Source organism: Mirounga leonina, unplaced genomic scaffold (assembly GCF_011800145.1).
Source record: "Mirounga leonina isolate KUSES-001 unplaced genomic scaffold, KU_Mleo_1.0 Mir_127, whole genome shotgun sequence".
NCBI classification, from domain to species: Eukaryota; Metazoa; Chordata; class Mammalia; order Carnivora; family Phocidae; genus Mirounga; species Mirounga leonina.
This window is the reverse complement of record NW_023270316.1, coordinates 4,282,312-4,303,854: the sequence shown is the minus strand read 5'-3', so window position 1 is coordinate 4,303,854 and position 21,543 is coordinate 4,282,312. Positions and strand designations below refer to the sequence as shown.

The following is a 21,543-nucleotide window of genomic DNA, read 5'->3' as shown; positions in this document are numbered from 1 at the left end:
GATTTCTATATTATTTTATCAACCTCTTTCCAAAACCCCCCAAACCAGCCCCCCTTTGGTACTGCCTCAAGGCCACAGTAATGCTACCATCTTTCTGAATTATCCAGAATTGAAAATTTGTTTTCATTATTAGTTTTTAATTCTTCAGACACATTCATTAGTCACAAACCTTTAATTTTTTTCCCACAATTTACCTTGGATGCTCTATTTATATAATTGCTTCTGGGATCAAATAATCCCTATATTATGTTTACTACCAGTCAACAGCTGAACCTTTGCTTTCATTCTCTCTGCGTGGCAACTGATTCTACACAAGAACACATGTGTGAGCTTTCTAAAGCACAACATGTATCAGGCGGGCCCCTCTCAAGATTAAAAATTCCTAATTTTTAAAAAAATTTCTGGTACATCAAATACATACTTCTCAATTTAGCTCTCTAGAAATACTTTTAAAACTCCATTAACTTGTATTGGCAAACTCTTTATCACTGGTCAAATAAAACTCTATAATCCAGTTTTTGCCCCTAAATTCCTATATTCCCATTCCAGTAGAAATGTTTATCCCAAAATCATGCTTTCTTCAATTTCTTCATAAATCTATGTCCCTCATTAGGTCAATATTTAGATCTTTATGGGATTTCTCCTAGTTAGACTTTTCTAGCCACTGATTATTTATTCAAAACTAGTTCAAGAAAAATCAAACTGTGTTTCTCATGACTTCCATATACTGAATTGTAAGGTATACAGAAATAGGAGATTGGCATCGCCTTCAAAAACTCTGATGCAGTAAAGTAAGAAGACAGAAGGACAAAGAAAGAGACCCAGGAAAATGCAGGAAGGACATCTCATCCAGACTAAAGAGGTTGGGAGTAGCTTGAATGAGATGAGTAGGAAGGACTACCAAGAACGAGTAGGTGTGCATCATATGGATGGGGCAGATGTGTTGAGAAAAGCTCTGTGTTTCCACTGGAGTTACGTGTAATCTGCAATAATTGCATTATTTATGGTAGTTTATATTAGGTTGAGCTTTGTTGAAACAATGTACAATAAACCCAACTCCAGTTTGAAAACGTTTAGTTCCAATTCAGAAAATAATACAGCAGATACTAGCAATCCCATAAACATTCAAATCCCTTTTCCTAATTAAATGGTGTTTGAATGTAATATGTGTCGTACTTCAACAGATGGCTTTCAAACTCAAAATGTTTTTCGTATGGAAAATATTTAAATGCTTTTCTGTGAGGTTGGCTGGATTTTATTATATCAAATATTGAGCAATAGCAAATTATTTTTGTTCTAAAAACTCTTATTTTAGGAATTCTCCTTTGTAAACTATTTTTGCCATCAATATAATATTTTTGTTTTAGAAATATTTTACAGGGGCACCTGGGTGGCTCAGTCAGTTAAGTGTCTGCCTTTGGCTCAGGTCATGATCCTGGGGTCCTGGGATGGAGCCCCACATCGGGCTCCCTGCTCAGCGGGGAGCCTGTCTCTCCCTCTGCCGCTTCCCCTGCTTGTGTTCCCTCTCTCTCTTTCTCTCTCTAATAAAAAAACATAGAAATATTTTATACAAAGTTTAATGTTATGAATAAATATTAAGCTGTAAATTTGTACTTACCAAGATTAATTATCCTTTTTTCACACATTATTATAATATAAAAAAATATATATATAGAAATATGTGTGTCCCCATCAGACACAGAAAGGTTTTAACGCATGTTATCATGTTGTTTAGTTAAAAAGATAAATTATCTCAGACTCTCCAAATTCCCTTCAGTTGTAGTAGAGGGAAGGTTGTACGCAAGACTTTTGAAAACCAAATACAACTGATGAGCATTATAATTGTTACCAGCATTGTGTTTCTTACATTAGACTGTGCATTCTCAAAATTCTCATGGCTGGCTGTCTATGCTACTTGGAGATATGAAAAAGCAGTATTGCTATTTTGACTCACTTTTTGTGAGCAATAATCTATACTTTAAGATCAGATCTGTGTTGAACCGGAAAGTCTTAAAGGATTGTACTAGAGATAAGATGATAACGGACATCGGATTTCCTAAAACGGAAGAAAGTGAAAGAGGTAAACAGCACTGCTGAGGTTGATGGGACCTAAGCAGCATCTCATGAGGCCAGAGTGGGAGTCCTCAAGCTTATTTCCAGCAACACTCCTTCAAAAGCCCAGTGACTTTCTCTGGAATAGGAAAAGTTAATGAATGGCACTGGCTTCAGCAAGTATAATTCAAACACTATGATCGAACGTTTATTTGAATAATCCACTTTCCTTTCTGAAGAGTATTTCTTGAAATGCACTTTTCTCCCCGCAGTGTGTTTTCTTCTAGAAGTTCGATTTCTGCTACTACGTGATGGAATAGATTTATTGTTTTTTTAACATGTAGGTTGTAGCCAACTCCAGTGGGGCTGCAGAGATTAAGATTCGGATGTTTTCTTAGCAGTTTAGTAGTATCAAGGCTCACTCTAGGGACATCTCTTTCTCTAAATAGAATGTGTAAGTCTCCTATGGGGTGTTGGGTAAACGGTCAAGGAAAGGGTTCATTGAAATCGTGAGTAACAAACATCTTACAGTTTTCCTTGTTTCTCTTTATCAGGTTCATCTGGCCTTCACAGCCTTCTAGTGCCCTTCCTTTATGTGCACAGTTTATTGGGTTCAATACTGTGAAGAACAATAATGCTAGCACCTCCCACTATAATGGCCAAGATCGATCTCGCAAGTATTGTGGGCCAGGAATAGTTCTAAATATGCCACATGCATTATCTCATTTAATCTCTGTATGCACGTGCACATACAGCCCAGGAAAGAGGGAACATTTGGAAATTTAACCTTTTTGTCAACATCCTCTTCTGTGTGGAGGGAAGATTCAAGGTTCCCATGCTCTGCTTGAGCCTTGCATCCCTCACAGAGCTTATCACGATGCCCTGTGAGCAGTAATTCCTTAAGAAGTGTTTGCGAGAAGGATAGGAGCACGTTTGAGGTAGGGCTGGTAGCGCTACTCGAGAGACTGCCCCTGCTCTTTAGACTCTCTCTCTGCTGTGGGTGTTTTGTTTCTCCTTTCTTTCACGCCGTCCTTATTCACGACCCTTCTGCCTCTTAATGATGCTTTTACATATTTTTGGTGGCAGAAGGTCTGCCATAGTAACAGAGCTAATGAGTCACATTTTCCCTGTGGCACAGACATGGCCATCGTGGTTTTGCAGATCAACCAAAGAATCACGGGAATGTTCTGCTCCTATTGAAATGATCAGATAAACGTAAAAATATGTTAGAAAAGTTTCAGAGTTATAAAGGAATTGCAGCTTTTTAAAAAAGATCTTGTATGAGAGAGAGAGAGAGATCAAGCGCACGCACAAACGGGGGGCATGGGGCAGAGGCAGAGGGAGGAGCAGACTCCCCACTGAGCAGGGAGCCCCACGCGGGGCTCAATCCCAGGACCCTGGGATCATGACCTGAGCCAAAGACCTACGCTTCACCGACTGAGTCACCCAGGCGCCCCAAGAATGGCAGCTTTTAACATTATATTCCCACTTTGGAATACCAAGGGGGAACTTCTTAACAGATTTTCTGATGTGCTTACTCCCTGCAGCAGTATTCTTCGAAGGCCTGTGTGTCTGCACAGCTTGGGAATAGCTTGTAAGTCTTACATCTGTTATTAGGTGCTGTGCTATTAGGTATTAGAACTCAGAACGTTTTCAATTAATAAGGGAAGCAGGAATTCACTGTGTCAAACTCTTAAAATGTGAACATAGAGAGGCATGTTTTTAAAGTACTTCTTCAACTCTGAATAAAATACTTGCTAGATAATAAGAGATCTCGACTCATATTTTCTTAATTTAAAATAGGCACACTTAAATTGCTTTGTCGTATTTCCCATAGATATTTACTGCTCCTTTCCCCATAGACAGTGTTCTCATTTTGCTTTCACCTGGAGGCATCTGTCCTTATTTAACAGAATAGTTCTCTGTTTCCTTGAATGCTATCTGGAATATCGTACATGTGATATGTGATGCAAATTGATGCTTCCCAGAAGCTTTACTGATTATGCGGTTTCAGGGAAATCTCCCATTTTATTTTTAAAGATGCTCTCTCTCTTCTCTTCTTGGTCCAAAATATTGTACCCAAAGCCTGACTTTGGCTCTGGAGTGAAACAGGCCTGGCTTCAGTTCTGGCCCCATCACTTTCCACCACAGGCCCCGAAATAAGCCGTTTATACTTGCCAGGACTTAGTTTCTCGTATGTAGTTTTGAGGATTTTTGTGAGGTTGCCTGTATTTATATCTGCTCAGTAAATGTTAGCAATTGCTTTTATTTTCAGTAGTGGTAATTTTATTAGCAGTAACCGTGAGTTACTATTTAATGTTGGCTTTTTTTGTTTGTTTCTGTTTTTGTTTTTTTGATAGAGAGTGGGGGTGAGGCGGGGAGGGGCAGAGGGAGAGGGAGAGGAAGAATCTCAAGCTGGGCATGGAGCCTGACGCTCGGCTCAATCTCACGACCCTGAGACCATGACCTGAGCCCAAATCAAGAGTCAGGCGCTTAACCGACTGAGCCACCCAGGCGCCCCTTAATGTTAGGCTTTTTTTAAAAACAAAAAATCACTCTATAGTATTCTGGTAGTTTGGCTTATACGTGTGACAGACTGGAAAGACACATGATAATCACTAAACTCGCTTTCTGTCCAGGCATGACACCTTAAGGCAAGTGAGGTTGAACTCTCAGGATGATATACTTACCATGTTTCAACAGCACATAGAGTTTCTCTAAACCGAATTTCAAGGCCATACCATATTTTAAGTAAAACTTATGATAAAAATCTGTGTGCAGTTGTCATAAAGCAGTTTTAGAACAATGAGCAGGCTCCGGAGGAAGCGTTATTGGTTCCGTGGTTCTGGAAGAACAGCTCTGTAGCTTTGTGCGGTGCGTTCAGGCATCTTACTTCCCTTTCGGTTCCTATTCAAGTAACTAAAAGGATGCATTTTTGCTTTTCAGTCACTCAAGACTGCTTGCAACTGATTGCAGACAATGAAACGCCTACCATACGGAAAGGTAATAAGATCATCTCCCGCAACGTTTCGACTTACAGTTCAATCACGTGTAAGACTGTATTCAGACTTCATCTCACATCAGCTGTCTGCCTCCAAACTTCTCAGAACCAGATGTAAAATAAGAAACTTCAATTTATTCAAAATGATCGGGGAATAAATATTTAGGCTAAGGTAATAATCTAACAAACAAAATTACCTTAGAGACACGAATACTTAGAGATTTAAAATAATTAGCATTTGATAAAACCAATACTAAGCCAACTTCAGGGTTTTTTTTATTTTTTAGAAATCACTTTGGCTTCTCAGTGACTCAGGATCATCTTCACAAATATTAATTGCCCTATTTTATTAGGTTTTAGAAATCATCATAGGGTGAAGGTGAACCTGAATGTACCATAAACATTTTATATTAATTATTAGTAAATATGTGAAAATGAATATAACACTTTTATGATAATCCAATGTGAAATGATTACTTTATATTTTGCATGTATTGGTTAAAGACATACAATGTTCTACTTACTGTGTGGGCCGTGGGACTTAGCAAAGAATAAAATGTGTATTGTTCCTCACTTTCATGGAATTTACCTTTTGTTGAGGGGAAACAGGGGAAAAAAGCTAATGAACAAGTGAAATGTGGAATGATAAAATTAAGTGCTATGGGGAAAACTCCAGCAGGGGGGCAGGCTAGGGAATGTCTGGGCTGTAAACCAGAACAGGGAGTGCACAAGTGTCCGAGGGTTAAGCTAGGGGCCGGGAATGGGGAAACAAGAAGGAGCCCAGAAAATGAATTTGGATGAGCCTTTGTAAGGAGTGCCAAGAGTGTTGTCTTGCATCTGTATTTCTCTAAGTGGCTTTAATTATCCCAAATGTAACATAAGTACTAAACTATTTGAAATTCTGTTATTATTTACCGCTCTACATTTTCCAAAGTCTTACGTTTGCAACTTGAATAGGCAGCAGACTGTTTAGTAAGAATTAAAATGAAGTCAGAAGAAGACCTTGAGGACCAAAGATAAAATTTTTAAAGTATAACTTAGGAAAAGTTTGTTTTACACATTTGGCCAAAACAAAAGTGCTGTCCGTCACACAGAAAGATGAAGCTGCTACTTGATCGTGAATGTGAGTTGCACAGAGGATTGTGTGTGATCTTCCTGGTTGGTGGCTGCCCTACACTGACCTTGGGTGCTTATCTGCGTGCTTTGCTCCTTGGATGCATAGGTTAGCCTGGTGACACCAGCAGGCCTTGAGCAGCACGGAACTGTTAGTGGGCCTGGGCGCATTTTAGCACCACTCCTTGCCTGCACCCCGCAAGGTCGGGTAGGTTGTGTTTCCATTTTCACCTGTCTCACGATATTTTTAATTCCACTTTTTAATTTCATGTGACCTGTTAGTTGAGGAGTGTGTTGCTTAATTTCCATGTAGTTTTGAACTTTCCTATTTTTCTCCTGTTACTGATTTCTAGTTTCATGTCATTGTGGTTGGAAAAGGTACTTGATGTGATTTCAGTCTTCTTAAATCTCTTCAGATTTATTTTGTGCCCTAACACTTTTTTTATTATGTTCAATTAGCCAACTTATAATACATCATTAGTTTTTGATGTAGTGTTCAATGATTCATTAGTTGCGCACTAACATTTTATTTATCCTGGAGAATTTTCTTTGTGCACTTAGGAAGAATGCATATTCTGCTACTGTAGGATAGAATATTCCATGTGTATCTGCTAAGTCCATCTGGTCTGTAGTGTTGTTCAAGCACACTATTCCCTTACTGATTTTCTTTTGGATGACTTATCCATTATTGAAAGTAGGTATTGAATTCCCCTACTCTTATTGTATTGCTATCTATTTCTCCCTTCAAATCTGTTAATATTTTCTGTATACATTTAGGGGCTCCAATGTTGAGTGCATATATATATATATATATATATATATATATATATATATGAACATATACATTTGTTATATCCTCTTGATGAATCGATCCACTTGTCATCATATAATGACTTCTTTGTCCCTTGTGACATTTTTTTACTTGAAGTCTATTTTGTTTAATATAAGAATAGCCACTTCTTATCTCTTTTGTTTACCATTTGGATGAAATATTATTTTCCAGCCTTTCACTATGTGTGTCCTTAATGCTGAAGTGAGTTTTTTGTAGGCAGAATATGGTTGCATTTTGTTTTTCTTTCAATTCATTCAGCCACTCTATGCCTTTTGATTGGGGAATTTAATCCATTTACATTTAAAGTAATTATTGATAGGACTTATTATTTTCCTTTCCTTAATTGTTTTCTGGCTGCTTTATAGTTCCTTTGTTCCTTTCTTCCTCTCTTGATGTCTTCCTTTGTGGCTTGATTATCTTGTGTACTGATATGTTTTGATTCCTTTCTGTGTGTATTTTGGGTATCTGCTTCAGGTTTTTAAATTGGTGTTTACCATGACACTTACATAAAGCAACTTAGTTGTAGTAGTCTCTTTTAAGCTGATAACTTAACTTTGATTTACATCTGCTTTATATAAAATATTGTGTCTATTAACAAACTACTGTAGTTATAATTCTTTTAATACTTTTGTCTTTTACTTTTATACTAGAGTTCAGAGTGATCTATACTCATTATAGCCATTTCTTTCAGGTTTACTGGAGATTTGTCTTATCCCTTTGATTGTGTTGGGTTTTCTTGATCCTTCATGTTCTTTGCAGAGCTGCTTTGTTGCCTATGAAGCTATCTCTCCTACTCCTCATGGACTGATTTTGACTGGGATACAATTTTACTGGTCAGCAGTGCTTGATATTAGCCACTGTAAGGCCTCAAGGAGCAAGGCCCCCTTTGCTTCCTCCCTCCCCTCCTGGAGGAAAAGAATCTGTTCTCTGCTTTTCCTCAATCATGCAAAACAAAACAAAACAAAACAAACTGCTGGCTATAAAAGAATGTCTTCCCCTTTTCTTTGTTTCTAACTGTCACAGGGACCAAGCTCTTTTGGTTGTTCAGCACAAAGTATGGGGCGAGATGGAAAGCAGCTCCACAGAAGGCACTCTGATAGGCCATGTGGCCAGGTGCACACTCAGATCTCACCGTCCCTCCGTGGGGGAATCACAGAACGAGGCTGTCTTCTTGGTGCCGACCGAGGCCTGTCTGGGGGAGGGACTGGTGTGAATAAGTTGAAATTGCTCCTCTTACCTATATAAATGTGACTGCTTCTCAGTTTGTGCTTTACTACTTAGCTTCTACTTCTTAGCTGGATTCTGAATTTCTTTTCAAGGTATTTGGCATTTTTAAGGTATTGTTAAATCAATGTTTCTGTGGAGGGATGATGTGTAAGGCTTACTACACTGCACCTTGCTGAGATAATCCTTCATTCATCCCACTGTCTTTTGCCTACACGGTTTCAAGTGAGAAATAAACTGTTAATATTATTGAGCATCCCTTGTACTGGAAGAATTGCTTCTCTCCTGCTGCTTTCAAGATTTTCTTCTTGTCCTTTCTTTCAACCACTTAATTATAATTCACCTTGGTATGGATCTCTTTGAGTTTATCCTTTTTATTTTTTTAAAGATTTTATTTATTTATTTGTCAGAGAGAGAGAGAGCACAAGCAGGGGGAGCAGCAGAGGGAGAAGCAGGCTCCCCACTGAGCAAGGAGCCCAATGCAGGACTTGATCCCAGGACCCTGAGATCATGACCTGAGCCAAAGGCAGACGCTTAACGGGCTGAGCCACCCAGGCGTCCCTGAGTTTATCCTTTTTAGAATTCATTCAGCTTCTTGGATGTGTAGATGCATTCTTTCTTCAAAGTTAAGAAGAGTTTGGCCCTTATATCTTCAAATAACTCTTTTTGCTCCTTTCCCTCCTCCTTCTGACACTCCCATAATGCAAATGTTAGTCTGATTGAGGGCCCCCTATGTTCAGTTCACTTCCTTTCATTTCTTTTCTTTCTGCTCCTCAGACTGGATAATTTTAATTGTTCTATTTTCAAATTTGTGGATTCTGCCTTCTGCCTGCCTAATTTGCTCTGTAACCTCTCTACTGAATTTTTTAATTTAGCTATTTTACTTTTTAGCTCACAAGTTCTATTTGGTTCCTTTTTTAACAAAATATTTTTTATCTGTTTACTGATAGTGTCTGTTTGTTTATACATAATTCTCCTAGTTTTCCTAGGTCCTTTGTGGTTTCCCTTAGCTCCTTAAGCATATTTAAAAGATATAAATCTTTGTCTAGTAAGTTCAACGTCCTGGTTTCCTCAGAAATGGTTTCTGCCAATTTCTTTTTTTTTCCTGTGAATGGGCCATAATTTTCTGTTGGTTTGTATGCTTTTGTCAGTCTGCTGTCCCTTGTTCCAGAAGGCTACAGGTAGTGTACATCTTTAAAGTTTTTGGTTGACACCAGCCTGGGGACCTACTCCTATCTGAAAGAAATCTCCAGACAGGAGCGCCTGGGGGGCACAATCAGTTAAGCATCCAACTCTTAGTTTCACTCAGGTTGTGACCTCGGGGTCGTGGGATCAAGTCCTGCATCAGGCTCTGCGCTCAGCACAGAGTCTGCTTAAGACTCCCTCCCCCCCTCCTCAACTCTCGCTCTCTAAAATAAATAAATAAATATTTTTTTTTTAAATGAGGAAAAAAAAATCTCCAGACAGGTCAAAATGCATAGCTACAGTGATTTGGGAACAAAGTAAGTATTATACCCACCAGCACCAGCAAGATGCCACCTAGAACCCAGGCCATCATGTCCATAGCTGCTGCCATGCTGGAGAATGGGGGATGGTAAGTGAGGAAGCAAAAATACAATACTTCCTTACTGAAATTTAACAGCCTTTTTCTTTTTTTATTAAGTACTCTCTTGGTTGCTGTAAGTTTTTTTATTAGATTTCATATATTCAAAGGTGTTGATTCGGTAAGTTTTGCCAGCTTAAGTGCTATTTTGGTGGAGGAACTTACTCTATAAGCTTTTTACTTTGCCATTTTCCGTGACATCACTCTGACATCTATAATTACCTCTTTTGGGAATATCTATTGACCACTCTAGGCTAGAATAAAATTAATATGATTCCTCTTAATTCTCTATATTCTTCTTGTCCCCCACCATACACTTTTTGGGTGCTAATATTATATTTCTAAATGTCTGTGTATGTACTATTAAAATATTTATGTTTCTGTTCCTGATCTATCAACTTTAATACACAGCCTTGGAGCTCCAGGTATTACAAATGAGGCCATTATCAATATTTTTCCTCCTCTACTTCTCTGTATTTGTAAATTTTATAATTTCTACATTGTCATGACATAAAACTGTTTCCTTCTTTTCTTTCAAACCATTCTCTTTATGTGCTTTTGTCTTGCTTGGTTTTACAGATAAATATATTCAATACCCATTGCAAGTGCTTTTACTGTGCTTTCCTCATTCATGTCTTAATTTCCTGAATTTCACTCTTGACTAGTTTATTCAAAATGGGCTCATGAGAAAAATGGTCACCAAGTTTCTGCATTGATAAAACTCTATCTTTGTAGTTTCTATACTTTAAGGACAGATGGCTAGATGCAAAATCCCATTTCCCCTTTCTTTACTTGAGTTGTAGGAATTTCTCCACTCTTCTTTGGCATTAAATGCACTTTGAAGAGAACTAAGGTAAGAGAAATTTTTCTTCTTATGAGTGGCTTGACTTTCTTGCCTGATTACATAAGGAATTGTTTATTTACCTTAAAAAGTCAGTATTTATTTTACTCTGTATCTCAGGGTTGACTGCTGTGGTAAGTAACATAACAGCTCCCAGAGACATCTGCAGCCTCATCCCTGAGACTTGTGAGTATTGTAGGTCACATGGGAAAGGGCACTTTGCAGATGTGATTAAGAAATGTGGGGCAACTACCCTGGCTGATCTGGGTGAGCCCAGGGTAATGACAAGCATCCTTACAGAGTGAGTTGGTTGGGTCAGAGTCAGAGAGGTGATGTGAGGATGAAAGTGAAGTTGGGAATGATGAGACTGGTGCCTGGGAGATGGAGGAGGCCAGGAATCAAGGAAAGCAGGCAGACTGTAGGAGCCAGAAAAAGGCAAGGGATGGGCTTGGCAGCTTCCAGAAAGAACACAGACTTGCCAACACCTTGATTTTTGCCCAGTGAGACTTGTGATGTTTAGAACCGTGAGATAGTAAATGTGTGTTGTTTTAAGCCACTGAGTTTGTGGTAATTTGTTGCAGGAGCAACACAAAACTAATGAAGTTATATGGAATCGACTTCCCTGGCCCGGGGTGCACCTCCCCGTCTGTGGTTGCTCTGCTTGACTTTTTGTTGTTGCTGGTTTTGTCTACCAGGGTTCCAATGACGTGTATGCTGGTAATTCTTGACCTGTCTTACAGGTCCTATATACTCGATAGTTCTATATATATATATTTTTTTTTTTTTCAAATTCTAAACTCTTTCCACCTTACTTTGTTTTGTGCAAAACCTGTTTCCCATTCTGAAACTTTTATTTTCATTTCAATGATTTTTTTCCTCCTCATCTTCCATGTTCTTTTAGCCAACATGGGCATTTCGTGGACTGTGAGTTTGTTGGAGATTTCTATGTGCATATGAGGGCTTCTTCACCATTAGGGAGTTGATTTTTGCTGGCTCTTTGTGAAGCTGGCCCCTGTCAGGACCTGTCACTGTTTTCCTGGCTTCCCACACCCAGCCCCAGTGCGATCCCAGGGACTTTTGGCAGCCCGTACAGCTACTCTGGAGAACATGCATCTGTCTGCTTCTTTCACATGACTGAACAGGAGGTAAAAAAGGACAGACGTTATTTCCACAGTCGTGTTGATAGCAGAAATCTCTTGTTTATTTCTGCCTTGCTGTCTAATTATTTCGTACAGGCAATAATGAAATTTACTTTTACTCTCCCAATAGAATTTGACACTTGATAACTCCCTTCTTGAAACATAATGCTGCCCTTGGGTTATTTCCCTAATAATTTCCTTACTCTTTTAGCCACTCCTTTTTAAATTTCTTTGCAAATTACTCTGTAATGTATCTCCCAGTATAGATGTTCTTCAGTCCTCTGATACAGTCTTATTCTCTTTTCCTTCTTCTTATTCCTTTGGCGTTCTTAAATACTCCTATGTTGTCCCTTAGCATGTATGTGCTGATGGTTTAAGTGTAAATCTTTAGCCCAAACCACTTAGCTCCAAGCCTATATTCACCTCTATTTAACACCTCTTTCTTTACAACTTGGTGGAATCTCAGCCCGGACTATAGGGCTTGTCCCCAGCTTTCCTCCTATTTCAGTGAGTGTGATGACTGTGTCCCCGGTTGTTTCAGGCAGAATTTGGGGTGTCATTCTTGACTGGTCCCTCTGACTCAGTACATCAGTCTCAAACTCTATCAGTTATTCCCCATGAACGTAACCTGAATTAATCTATCGCCCTTCGTGCCCATCTCACCATCCTGTTACAGATCCCCTTCATATCTCTCCTCTTGGCTGGTTTCCTTGGCCCCCATTCTTGTCTGGTAGACACAGGGTGACATTTCTAAAGCAGAATAATCATTTCTCTCCACTGCTCACAGCCCAGCAGGGGCCTCCAAAGGCCCTTCGTATGGTTCAGCCCCCACAGCCCCGCCTGGCTGCCCGTGCTTCCTCCTGACCCCCCTGCTCTGCCCCAACGACAGAATCAAACCTGTCATAACTGTGGATCTCCATGCCAAGCAGCACTTGTTTTATATAAGAAATTACTGCGGCTGGAACTGGTTGATATAATCTGCCTTTTAAAAAAACATTATCAGTATCTTATCCCCTAAAACTATTTCCAGCAGCTGTGTGATGATAAGATTAAAAAATCAAGAGAAGCAACCAAATACGATAGCTATGATTGACCGCTGCTCTCTGTAGCGAGTTTTCAGTTACCGAGGGAGGTAACACCGGAAGTATGAATGTTTGCAAGGAAATCTATCCATAAAGTAGAATAAAAAACAAGTATTAATGAAATATATCTGATTTTTCTTTCTTTTTTTTTTTTTTGGTTCAAGATTTAATTGGGCATTTTATTTTTTTTCAATTTTTTAAAATTTATATTCAATTTACATCATTAGTTTTTGATGTAGTTTTCAGTGATTCATTAGTTGCGTATAACACCCAGTGCTCATCATATCTGATTTTTCTATAAAATGTTGTCAACAGAAAATTTATGTTTTCACATAAGTCAGATCAGGAAAGAGCTACTCTTTTTAAGAGCAGACACTTTCAAGTATACGTGTAAATTATTTTCGCATGTTTGTTCTGGCATTCTGTTGATTTAATTTCACATATTATGGTACACATTAATTTTAAGTTTTCAGAAACATTTAAATGCATCAAGTATTTACAGCTCAGTGGAGCTGGGAAGTTCAGGCTTTATACACTGCAGCACATCTGTGTTTAGCTGTGGACTAACAAAGATAAGCAGTAATACTCTTGGAGTTTACTTACAAATTCTCAAATATTTATTGGTGGTGATGCGTTCTAGTTTAGAAAAGCATCCTATGGAATAGGCACTTCATGCATATTTTCTTGTCAGCATTTACCCATAGTCTAATTAGCGTGCTAAGAATCTAAGTTTTAAGATGTAGAAACATGTTATAATATTTATGCTTAAGTTTATAATTACTTTAGCTTTTAATGTATTGTTTCGTCGATTTAAGATTCACTCAGCACATACTCACTGAGCACAGATGCTGTGCAGGGCTGTGTTCTTGGCATTTGGCCTCATGCAGTGTAACTTGTGGGCGCATGCACGCACGTACACGTGTGTGTGTGTGTAACGTGTGTGTGCAGGGGGCAGAAATACAGACAGTACCTAAAAACCAGTAACCATGGGCTGTCTCTAGTAAGAATATTTCCAGCAAGATAGGACGAAATGCCAAAAGAAAATGTCAAGAGAACAAAAGAATATATGTCTAGTAACTACTTGTTCTTCTTTCTGTTCTGGCAATGCAGCAGTGAAATTTGGTAAAAACCAGCTCACTAATTTTATAGATGTACGTATGGTGTAAAGAAATAGGAAATCAACTTAAGGTATTGAAAAAAAAGTTTAGTCAATAAACATCTCCAGCCAGAATGTAAGCAAGCAGTTTTGGAAACGTGCGCTTTCCTTTACCTTGCGAGTACATACTACCTCTGTGATGATGTTCCATCTCACACAGTTCCAGCAACCAGCTCATAAAATGCTTTTAAGAATAAATTAATAAATAATACGAAGCTTTGGAAACACAATGGGATGTTTGTGGGCAACTGCTTAGGACACCCCCACTTTGAATTTGTTTATGTTTAAAGTTGAGGTAGTTAATTCATTGACTGTTCAGTCCGCCATTGGCCAGCCATCATTTCAGGCCCTGGGAAATAGCAGGGGACCGGACTTCGGGGGTGCCCAGACCCGGAGAGGTCCAAATCTCAGACGTGTGCTGTTTGGAAGAGAGAAAGGTGCGCCTGGGTCAGAGCATCTGCCCGGTGTCCTCACGAGCACGGGAGCGGCCCTCTTTCCTCATCAATTGTGTTTTACAGTAATAACAACACGATAAATCATTCTTCCTCATATTTTGGTTACTCTGCATTTAAAAGTGCCTTGAGCACATGATCTCCTTTAAACAAATGTCAAACGACGGATGATGAGCTTGCCTCTGTGACGTGTTACTGAGGGAGACCTTTCCTCCAGGGACTGTCCCCTTGCAGTGTGGCCCCGGGGGGCTTTCATCCGAGCCCAGTTTCCTCACAGACCTTCTTGGGAACAGCAGAGCCAGGTGATCAGGCCTGCCGAATCCTGGGGGCCTCCCTCCCCGTAGGAGACAGAGGCACATCCTGGGAGCGCACAAGAAGAGGGACGAGAGCCTTCTGTCCACAGGCACCCGTGGCTCCTTTTGTGGTCTCCCTCACAGCTGCCCACCCTCCACCTGTGGACTTGCCGACTTGGAGGACTGATGTAGGGGACGGAATTCAGATTCATAGTGTCCTTGGGTTCTTTACTTCTCTGAAGTGTCCTGAAAATATGGGGTTCTTGTCTTTACTCTCCCCTCAATCCTATTAGGAAAAAGTTCAGCTATGATGGGTTTGCCTTGGGGGAGCTAGCTGAAGCAGGCACGTTCCCTCAGCAATTGTATTTATGAGTCTGAAAGCGTCACCAACCACCATATCCTACGGTGCTACCCCCTTGCAAAAATCCATGGGGAAATTGCTCTTTAAACTCAGTCCAGGACAAGTTGTTTTGCTCTGAGCTCCTGGCATATTGCCCTGTGGACTCTGAGTTCTATTATTTCCCTTTTTGCTATGACCAAGGTGAAGCCTGGGGACATGTGTGGTCCAGCATTACCAATTATAAGGGAACATTTTTTAGACTATTTTAGACCACAGTTTCATTTCACTATTCTCTCCTTATATTACCACTTCCCTAATCTTTTCACTTGGTTTATGCCATTTTATTTAGAACCCCCGCATTCTTAACCTAGCCTCAGGGTTCACAGTTTACTCCAGTATTTTCACACAATGGTGAGAAATCCAGTGAATTTAACGCTGTGAATTCACAGGAGAGGAGTATATAACCTTCCTCACAGGTGTTTGTCCCAGAGCACGTGTTCAGCGCGGAGACTGGGTCCCCTCCTGCCCAACCATTTCTGTAACCACCAGCAGCTCTGTGCCCCCTTCCTCGGTCTCGTGCGCTCGGCGGCTCCCCCATCACTCCCCAGGGGCATCTGAGGGGTCACGGAGGAGAATTTGTGTGCTGACGAGTAACCACTTCAACTTGAATATCACAGACGAGTCCCGCCGAGTTCCTTGACCCTGTCCAGTAGAGATTGTGTCTTGGTCACTCCTTCGCTGCCTGCCCCTAAGCACTGTTCTGGTGCCTTCTGGGGAGGGGGCTTCTTCCCCTCCTTCCCCTCCTTCCCCTCCTTCCCCCGTGCGCTGCGCTAAACTCTTCCCATCCTAACTCCCTCCTATCCAGGAACCAAAGGAAAACGAGAAAATCTCCGTCATTCAGAGACATTTGGTCCATTTGGTCCTATGCAGACCAGGCTTTCTGGTGAACATGGCTGAAACGCGCACAAGACTGGAAGAAAACACAGACATTTCTTAGGACGTGCTTGCCCTCGGGTTCCCGAGGGGCGCGGGGGGTCATGTGCGAACCACGGCTGAAATACCAGTGGAGAGTCCTGATTGGTCTCCTTTGCCTCTTTTTGTTGAAGATGAAATTCCCTAAGTTTCAGACTCAGGTTTAGCCTCTGAGCAGAGGTGAAAAACTGCTCTTCTCACAAGCCTTCTCTCTGTGTCACAGGAGCATATACGTTCGTTCCGTGGCTGCTGAGCTTTAAAAGAGGAAGGGCCCTGGAGGAGAAGGAAAATAAAATACTGGTGAAAGAAACCGGTTACTTCTTTATATACGGTCAGGTAGGTTCCCCACCCACCTGCTCCCTCTGCCCCGGGTCTCCCTGCCATGCTCCCTTCTGACCAGCATCTTTGTTTGTTCCTCAGGTTTTATACACCGATAACACCTTTGCCATGGGACATCTAATACAGAGGAAAAAAGTCCACGTCTTTGGGGACGAATTGAGTCTGGTGACTTTGTTCCGATGTATTCAAAATATGCCTGAAACACTACCCAATAATTCCTGTTATTCAGCTGGTAAATAACAGTTCTGTATAAATAGAAAGACATTCCTCAATATACTGTGTGGTGTTTATTCTCTGGAAGGATGAGTTAGTTCGTTTGAGTCGAAACGGATAAAATCATTACTAATAGTTTTATTGCTCTTCGGTAGATAATACTGTGTAAGAACACAGGGAATGATTGCCATGTGCCAGGCATCCTTGTCTGCACCTGACCTGGGCTCCTTCGTATGATCCCCCCTGTTTAAGGGAGGCAGCATCTGAGACACAGAGAGGTAGCGCACCTTGTTCCAGATGGCACAGCTTCCAAGTTCCAGAACTTGGATTAAACCAACCGGTCTGACCCCAGAGTGTGAGCCCCCAAAGCTTTTTTTCTTTGTGTTTTTGTTTTACATGCTGCTGAAGACATGCCCTTGACCAGATCGAGGGTCCGGTCAGGTTGCCCAGAGGCTTTCTCCCCTCTCCTTCAGGTGACGCCTGGTGCACATTTGACTTTGAGATGGAAACGAGCAGGAGCAAGGCTCCTTCGGCTCAGGGTCAGTGAAGATGCAGAGAGAAAAGAAAGAGAAAGGGAGGGCTTTGTTCACTTCAGCTCTTTGGGCTATAATTGCCAACATAGTCTTTATTTTATTTTGAGGGTAAATTCATCAAAGCTGCTATTAGGGGGGAAAAAACCCATATTTGCCTATAACACATTTATTCCTCTCTGGTGACTTTGACAAATCCATTGAGAACCCTGAGGAATGTCTTCAGTTCCAGACAGTTCCCTGAAACACAGGCATGGGGCCTGGCCGCCTCCTCTGAAACCCTAAGTTTCGAAGGCATTTGCTACCAAGTGCACAATCACTCAATCAGGAAGGAAGGAAAATCGGAGACGATTGTCACTGTGGGCCCGCGGCCATAAACAGCTGTAAGGGGATAATGAGGAAGTGTGTTGAATTGAAACTCCCTCATTTTCATAAAGAGATGTTCCCCTGCGCCCAGCAATAGCCAGTATCCTGGCGTTGCAGAAAACCCACAGAACGGCGGGGCCACCCCCGTCTGGACTGAGTCCAGACTCAGTGGTACTTACAGGGGCCGTGCTGGTCATTGCCCCTCCGTGCTCACGCTCTCGGCCACACTTCCCAGGGGCCTCGCCTTTTAAGACTAATTCACTAGACCTGAAATCTGTGTTTCAGTGCCGTAGCTCAGTGTTAGGTATGAGAACCGTTCTCCAGGACATTCCAGGTTTGCGATTCTCATCTGTTCTAGCACCAATCTGCTTAAAACCATTAAAAGCTACCTATTAGTACATAAGAGCATGCAGTGCTCCTGTACATAATAACCTGGAAGAAAATGCAAATGGTCCATTTGAGGAGTCCAGCATAACACCAAGCACCGCCCTTACACAAAGCTGGGCCTTACTCACTATTTCACTAACAAATCGAGTGTCTGTCGTAGAGGTTACAGCTGGTTGCTGTAATCTGGAAGAATTGAAATAGCCAAAAACTCAGTGTTAAGAGTTTCAAACAGACCCTACTTGAAAATCGTCGGTTCACACTGACTTTATTTTGAGAGTTAGTATTACTTAATGCTCCGTGATCGATAACCTTTGTCAAAATATTAGATTCTCTTCATTCTTTATGATAACAACTGATTTATCCAACAAGTAAATTCCAGTCTATATTTTTTCATGTAGTCATCAAATGCTTTGCTAATCCTAAAACGTGTGCACATTACCCTTCACGATACCTGAAACTGTTCTTTTGTTTGTTGTCTGTCTTAGTCCATTACAAAAAAAACAAGATCCTTGGAGACAGAATCTTTTGTCATTCTGATCACAGCCCTGTGCGTGTCTAGAAAGGTGTCTGGTACATCGTAAGTTTCGATAAATAAAGACTGACTGGCTGTTGCCTGAGGCGATCTGGGTGCTTTCGGCTTGATGATGGATGTTAACATACATAATATAGTCGTGTAAATACATTTTCACGGCATCTTCACAAAAATGCAACTACTTTTTAAATTGTTGGTTGAAAGTATTAACAACTTCGATGTTATTTTGTTAGTTTCTTTGCTTCTTCTCCCCTGATTGTCCTTTCTTTCCCTTCATGTTTGTCTTTGAAAATGGGGTCCCTACTGATGTACCGAGTGTAGTTCCTGAATTGTATTCTGTGTTCCTGAATCACAGAACACATCATTGTAAATTAGGCACATAAAGATTTATTGGTCAGTTTTGAGAAGCTAAGTATTTTATTGCTTTTGATTACAAGGACAAATATGGTCATTTAAGGACTCATGGAAATATAGAAGGCTATAAAAAATAATCCAAATGACTCCTAACCCCATGGTCTGGACTCCAGAGCAAAACTATGTTAACAGATGGGCTTTGCTAATATGTGGTGTTTTGTTTTTTATTCTTAGTAATATACACACATTCTTAGTAATATACACACACATTTAAGTGTATATTTATGCAGCGTCTATGTGGTAAATACATACTGCATAGTGTGTGTGTACTTTTTATATTTCTATTTTGTATTTTTATTTAACATCCTTATTTTTTGTATTTCTATTTTTTATTTTATTTAACATTTTAAACACTATTATAAACCATTTTGTTAATAAAATGAAGCAAAACCACTTTTAACCAGACAATACCCCAACAAGGGATGTGCTATGATTTACTTAACTTTTTTTTCTTCAAATAAGACATTGGTTTCTGTTCAGAGTCTCCATTTTATAGACAGTAGGTGATAAATACATTTATATCTGTTGTAAATCTTTCTGCTCATTTGCTTTAGCTTTTTGTTTTGTTTTGTTTTTAGGCTGGTAGAATAGTAACTGGACTAGAAGTCCGCTCATGTCACTTGAAGTGTGAATGCCTATGTTAACATTTTTCCAAAATAACATCGTTTTATTTAATGCACCCCCCCACACCCTGCCTCCCATATTGTACAACCACTTAAAGTCCCTGTAAATCATTGTTTTCCAGGCATCGCAAAGCTGGAAGAAGGAGATGAGATCCAGCTTGCAATACCACGTGAGGATGCTAAAATATCACGAGATGGGGACGGCACGTTTTTTGGTGCATTGAAGCTTCTGTGACCTACTTACACCTTGTTTGTGGCTGTGTTCCTTCCCTTCTCTGTACCTCTAAGGAGAAGATACTTAACTGGAAATACCAAAAGGAAGAAAAACAGTAGTTACCATAGCCTTTTCTGGGAGCTACTTGTTTTGATTTGCTGATACTAGACCAAAACAGGAAATTTAACAGACAACCACAGCCAAAGGGTGTCATGTGAATTACAAGAACTAGGGCCCGTTTAGGGAAAGCTAGAAGTAGGCTTCTCACTGTAATGCCATGTTGAACGACTTAGTCATGGCTTCTTGACCTGGACGGAGCACAGGTTGCAAGGGGACAAAAATCATTTCTTCCAAAATGGCATTCCATTATCGGCTGCGGAACTAAGTGTCCATGTCTGTCGGACATGAGGACATTCTTGGGGAATCTCAGGATCCAACCTTTCTCTTTATGTTAAGTATGCCCCTCTCCTTTTGCAGTTAGCATTGTGGAAAGTAAAACAAAACAAAAAAAATTATAGAAATCTTGCATTTGACATATGAAAAAGTAATTAAAAGCTTACATTGAAATATATTAAGCAGTTGGACTTAAAATACAGGTACTATTTAAATTCTTCTGGTTTACTTCAAGTCTGCAGTTTTTATCTGTAATATTATATCACCTGATGGACCACCAGATATTTTTCACAAGAGGGAAGTCATTCTCTCGTGTGTCTATCCCTAACGTGTATTTTTTCCTAGCTAATTTCAGTCACTTCAGAAACTTTACCGGGGGGTAATTCCGACTCTTACGCATATGAGCATGAAGTGAAAAAATAGCTCTAATTGTTCTTGTGTAAAAATAAAATCTCCACTAGAAGTTAATGAATACATTTATAATGAATCTATTTGCCCTTTATTTCCTAGTCTTCTGTTTTAAACTGCTGCTATTATCCCAGCCTTTAAAACATACTCATGTTATTAGCTTTACAGAAGTTGAGGTTTCATTAAAGTTCCTGGCGTCCTGAAGGGTGTTTGGTGCCTTGTGCTTGTTACCTGGCTGAGAATATGCCAGAGACACCACCCTCCTTTCCATCTAATAGAGAATCGTATTCACAAATGCGTCTTTAGGACATCAATCTCCCTTGTTCTGCTTGTCTTTTTTTGTAAATGTCATCGGTTTAAAGAGTTTACTTTATTAAACAGTTTCCTTCTCTAGTTTAAACAGTAGGTGGAAAAAAATAGACCATGGTCTACACTTACTTTCTCCAGTCCACATTGAAATGTGTTTAAGAATATGCTTTTCAAAACGAAACAAGAGATGATTTGTATTTTGTGTCTAAGATTAAACGTTGTTTAAAGCTCTGATGACCACAATTTTGGCTTTCTGGTTAAAATCAAATATATTTTGCAACTTACTGTGTTTTACAAAATTATAATTTAAAAGTATAGGCCGAGTCCTGATCTAGGAGGTGAGTCATAGTCCTAGTGTTGCTGCTAACTTGAATCACCAAATAAAAAAACTTCGTGCCTTCTGCCTGGCCTTTTGATTGAGTTTGGTTAACACCACTCATATTTTGGTTTCTCTCCACGTACCTAAATGCCATTTTAAAGATTCAGTGCGGGGGCGCCCGGATGGTATGGCCAGTTGAGCCTCGGACTCGGTTTCGGCTCAGGTCATGATCTCGGGGTCATGAGATCGAGCCCCGCGTCTGGCTCTGTGCTCAGTGGGGAGTCTGCCTGAGACTCTCTCCCTCTCCCTCTGCCCGCCCCCCCACAGGCACGCTCTCTTTCCCTCTCTATACAATAAATACATCTTTAAAAATAAGTAAATAAGAATTCAGCGCAC

General features: G+C 40.3%; 1 protein-coding gene across 1 annotated transcript in view; it reads left to right on the top strand.

Moving 5' to 3' along the window:
* Positions 1 to 21,227, top strand: part of TNFSF13B (TNF superfamily member 13b) — a 33,270-nt gene extending 12,043 nt beyond the window's left edge. The window contains exons 3-6 of the mRNA XM_035003058.1: positions 4,999 to 5,055; positions 16,324 to 16,436; positions 16,521 to 16,671; positions 19,627 to 21,227. Coding sequence (XP_034858949.1) covers positions 4,999 to 5,055; positions 16,324 to 16,436; positions 16,521 to 16,671; positions 19,627 to 19,739 — 434 coding nt within the window. The 3' untranslated portion in view covers positions 19,740 to 21,227. The remainder of the gene's footprint in view (positions 1 to 4,998; positions 5,056 to 16,323; positions 16,437 to 16,520; positions 16,672 to 19,626) is intronic.
* Positions 21,228 to 21,543: the final 316 nt, after the last annotated feature.